This window comes from Buceros rhinoceros, unplaced genomic scaffold, assembly GCF_000710305.1.
Source record: "Buceros rhinoceros silvestris isolate BGI_N320 unplaced genomic scaffold, ASM71030v1 scaffold7274, whole genome shotgun sequence".
In the NCBI taxonomy this organism is placed as follows: Eukaryota; Metazoa; Chordata; class Aves; order Bucerotiformes; family Bucerotidae; genus Buceros; species Buceros rhinoceros.
The window spans coordinates 46,691-47,609 of NW_010406517.1; the positions used below are offsets into that span (position 1 = coordinate 46,691).

General features: G+C 43.5%; 1 protein-coding gene across 1 annotated transcript in view; it reads right to left on the reverse strand.

Annotated features, from left to right (window-relative positions):
• LOC104491675 (sodium-dependent neutral amino acid transporter B(0)AT1-like) overlaps positions 1-346 on the reverse strand; it is a gene marked incomplete at its 5' end in the record, with an annotated part of 4,719 nt that extends 4,373 nt beyond the window's left edge. Inside the window, one exon of the mRNA XM_010134132.1 lies at positions 142-346. Coding sequence (XP_010132434.1) covers positions 142-346 — 205 coding nt within the window. The remainder of the gene's footprint in view (positions 1-141) is intronic.
• Between the last annotated feature and the right edge of the window lie 573 nt (positions 347-919).

Genomic DNA, 919 nt, shown 5'->3' on the forward strand with positions numbered 1-919 from the left:
AGCCATGGTGTTAGAAGTTTGCTGTATGCGCAGCAGGAAGCTCCCAGGAATGGCCCCACTGGGAGATGTGAGAAAACATTCAGTAGGTTAGCTAGGTGTCTGGAGAGGGGAGAGGTCACTTGGCTCTAGGAAAGCACTTACCAGTAACAAGTTCCTTAGGCACTTTGGGGGGTATAAGATTAAGATCTTGTAAAGGCACAAGCACACCCTCAATATTTCCAAACATAGATGACAAACCCAAGCAGAAGAGCATGATGAAGAAGAGAATGGACCACAAAGGTGAGACAGGCATTTTGGTGATAGCTTCGGTGAAGACAATAAAGGCTAGGCCAGTTCCTTCAACCCCCTGTGGAAGATTTCAGAAGCTCCAAAATTAGGCTCATTAACATTGTGCAGCGCTTAAATTTACATTCACTAATTCACCAGTATTCACCAGACTCTCTGTATGCTACAGCATACCGCAGGACTTTGCGCTTTTTGTTTCCACAAAAACCTTCCAATGTAGCATCATATTTACTGTAATTACAACACACATTCTATTCCATGGGATCTTATGGACAGCTCTTTTCACCTGCAATTCACCAACTTTTTACCTATAAAAAAGGTGCAGCCATTTAATTCTTGTAACTTTCCTTCACCCTGGTGTCAAGGTCCGTTCTTTCTGTGTTGTGACATACTTATACTGAGCAGTACAGGGCTTGCTCCACCTGCTTCCTCGCTCTGCGAGTCTCCTCCCTAGACACTTGTCCCACCATGGCTGTAAGCAGCTGGTTCCTGCTGGTATTTCGCCAGCTGCCTGAGAACACTTACAGTTTTAGTTACTAGTCTGACAGATCATCAATACTTTTCAGAGGAATTAAACAGTTTGTCTCTTCAAAAGCAAAATGAGGTAAACAAAAGTAATTCTTCACTCCAAGGA